This window comes from Penaeus vannamei, chromosome 26 (genome assembly GCF_042767895.1).
Source record: "Penaeus vannamei isolate JL-2024 chromosome 26, ASM4276789v1, whole genome shotgun sequence".
NCBI classification, from domain to species: Eukaryota; Metazoa; Arthropoda; class Malacostraca; order Decapoda; family Penaeidae; genus Penaeus; species Penaeus vannamei.
In genome coordinates this window covers 27,463,100-27,465,599 of record NC_091574.1, presented here as the reverse complement: position 1 = coordinate 27,465,599, position 2,500 = coordinate 27,463,100, and the positions used below count along the sequence as shown (strand labels likewise).

Here is a 2,500-nt window from a genome sequence, read left to right as displayed (position 1 = left end):
AACATATATATATATACATATACATACACATATATATACATATACATGTGTGTGTGTGTCTGTGTGTGTATGTGTGTGTGTGTGTGTGTGTGTGTGTTTGTGTGTGTGTGTGTGTGTGTGTGTGTGTGTGTGTGTGTGTGTGTGTGTGTGTGTGTGTGTGTGTGTGTGTGTGTGTGTGTGTGTGTGTGTGTACATATACATATACATAGAAATGTTTGTGTGTATGTATATATATATGTGTATACGCACACACACATATACATATATGTGTGTATATACAGATTATATGCATATATATATATATATATATATATATATATATATATATATATATATATATATATATATACATATATATACATATATATATGTATATTTATATTCCTACATATTTAACACACACACACACACACATACATATGTGTGTGTGTGTGTGTGTGTGTGTGTGTGTGTGTGTGTGTGTGTGTGTGTGTGTGTGTGTGTGTGTGTGTGTGTGTGTGTGTGTGTGTGTGTGTGTGTGTGTGTGTGTATGTATATATATCACGATGATATGAAAGAAAGACAGACAGACAGAGACAGAGATGGAGACAGGCATATAGAGACTTACGGTACCAATTAAATCGGCAGTAGCGATGCATATCAGCATGCACATTTAATTGTCCCAATCATACTTTACCCATTTACATCAGCATTTGATATCCGTATACATATATTTATGTATCCGTAGATACATAAATACATACATACATACATACATACATACATACATATATATATATATATATATATATATATATATATATATATATATATATATATACCTTTATATGCTTACACATATACATATACATAAGCATAAATATGCATACACACACACACGCACACATATACATATACATACATACATACATACATACATATATATATATATATGTGTGTGTGTGTGTGTGTGTGTGTGTGTGTGTGTGTGTGTGTGTGTGTGTGTGTGTGTGTGTGTGTGTGTGTGTGTGCGTATGTAGGTATGTATATGTATTTTTTTTTCTTTTATATGCATGTATGTATGTATACACGTTAGAAAAAAAAAAAAACATAACACCCGTTTGTGTTTGTACAGTACGTGCGCATACACAAGCATATGTCCATAACACAGATCATCAAAACATTGAACTGCCATCTATTCATCAGTTATTATTTTATTTATATATCTATTCATTACCTTCAAATATGTCAGTCTACGTTCCTGGCTCTCTATCAGGTACATGAGCGTATTCTAATCATATATAACTGATATAATATACACATATATCTTTGATTTAGTTCACCGATCTTTTAAACTCATATAGATATATAGTAAAAAGTCCACAGTCCATGTCCCTTTAAATCTATACTCATGATCTCTTCAATGTTTTGATTCGTGTTATGAACGCATTCTAATCATAAGACATCCACATATTTATTTAATTAAGTTCGTCAATCTTTTAAACTGAAATTGATATATAGTAAAATATAGTATATATTTATAACCATGTCCCTTTAAATTTATACTCATGCTCTCTTCAATGTTTTGTTTACGTTTAGAGAGGCGAAACGCGACAGGCTAGGAGGAGGGAGCTGCATGTCCACAGATGTATTTATTATTGTTTATTTATACAGATGGAAACAGGCGGATGGCAACGAGAGTATAATTACCTGACTGTATGAATACTTGTTGGACACAGCGAATATGAATATTTTACCCAAAAAGAGGTAAGGGTTTTGATTTTAAGTAAATAACTGCTTTTCGTTTTGTTTTGGATATCTTCCAGACTATTTTTTTACTTCTTTTAGATAATTACCTGTATTCTATCTAAATATGTTTAAAAATTACCTGTGATCTTTGCTAGAATTCCTGTTATGTAAGTGATCTCCACAAACACCATACCCTGGGCACTAAAACAGTCATCTTAGCCTAGCCTCCACTGCATATTTGGAAGAAGATTGGGCTTTAACAAGTTTCTTATTTGTTGATAATACATAAGGTCGTTGTGCAGTACAAGTGGTTACATGCAGGTTCACGAATTAATAGATTCATACAGAGTAGATCAGTGATATGATTTTCTGATGATGTTGGCATGATTGAATTGCCTTTGACCTTTTTTGTTGCAATTCACTTTTTTCTGACCCAAAGATTTTTTTTTAAAATAAGTTGCTACAACTATTTGAACTCCAATTTGTCTTGATGATCCCTGCTATCTCATCAAAACTAACAACTTTTTGGCTATATTTGGGTAGATGAATAACCCCATGTACTTGGGTTGTCCAAACCACCAAGTTGGTCAGACTGTGCCCATACAGCTTTTTGTGAGGCCATGAAATACTAGGTCAGCAATGTCAGTCATTGTCTGTCATGCATCCTTTTTCCTTTTGACTTCATTTTCAAAAGTGTGATCAATCACTAGTGGGTAGTGGTGGAGTTGAGTAATATATAAATGAAATGATCAAATAATACTAACTAAGACAA

General features: G+C 32.5%; 2 protein-coding genes across 2 annotated transcripts in view; one reads left to right on the top strand and one right to left on the bottom strand.

The window, feature by feature from the left end:
- The window catches only part of LOC113800620 (uncharacterized), a 13,657-nt gene extending 12,295 nt beyond the window's left edge, over positions 1 to 1,362 (bottom strand). The window contains exon 1 of the mRNA XM_070140267.1: positions 1,217 to 1,362. The gene's annotated coding sequence lies outside the window, so the exon portion shown is untranslated. The remainder of the gene's footprint in view (positions 1 to 1,216) is intronic.
- Positions 1,363 to 1,573: 211 nt separating this feature from the next.
- The window catches only part of LOC113800618 (leukocyte receptor cluster member 1), a 5,722-nt gene continuing 4,795 nt past the window's right edge, over positions 1,574 to 2,500 (top strand). The window contains exon 1 of the mRNA XM_027351410.2: positions 1,574 to 1,746. Coding sequence (XP_027207211.2) covers positions 1,724 to 1,746 — 23 coding nt within the window. The 5' untranslated portion in view covers positions 1,574 to 1,723. The remainder of the gene's footprint in view (positions 1,747 to 2,500) is intronic.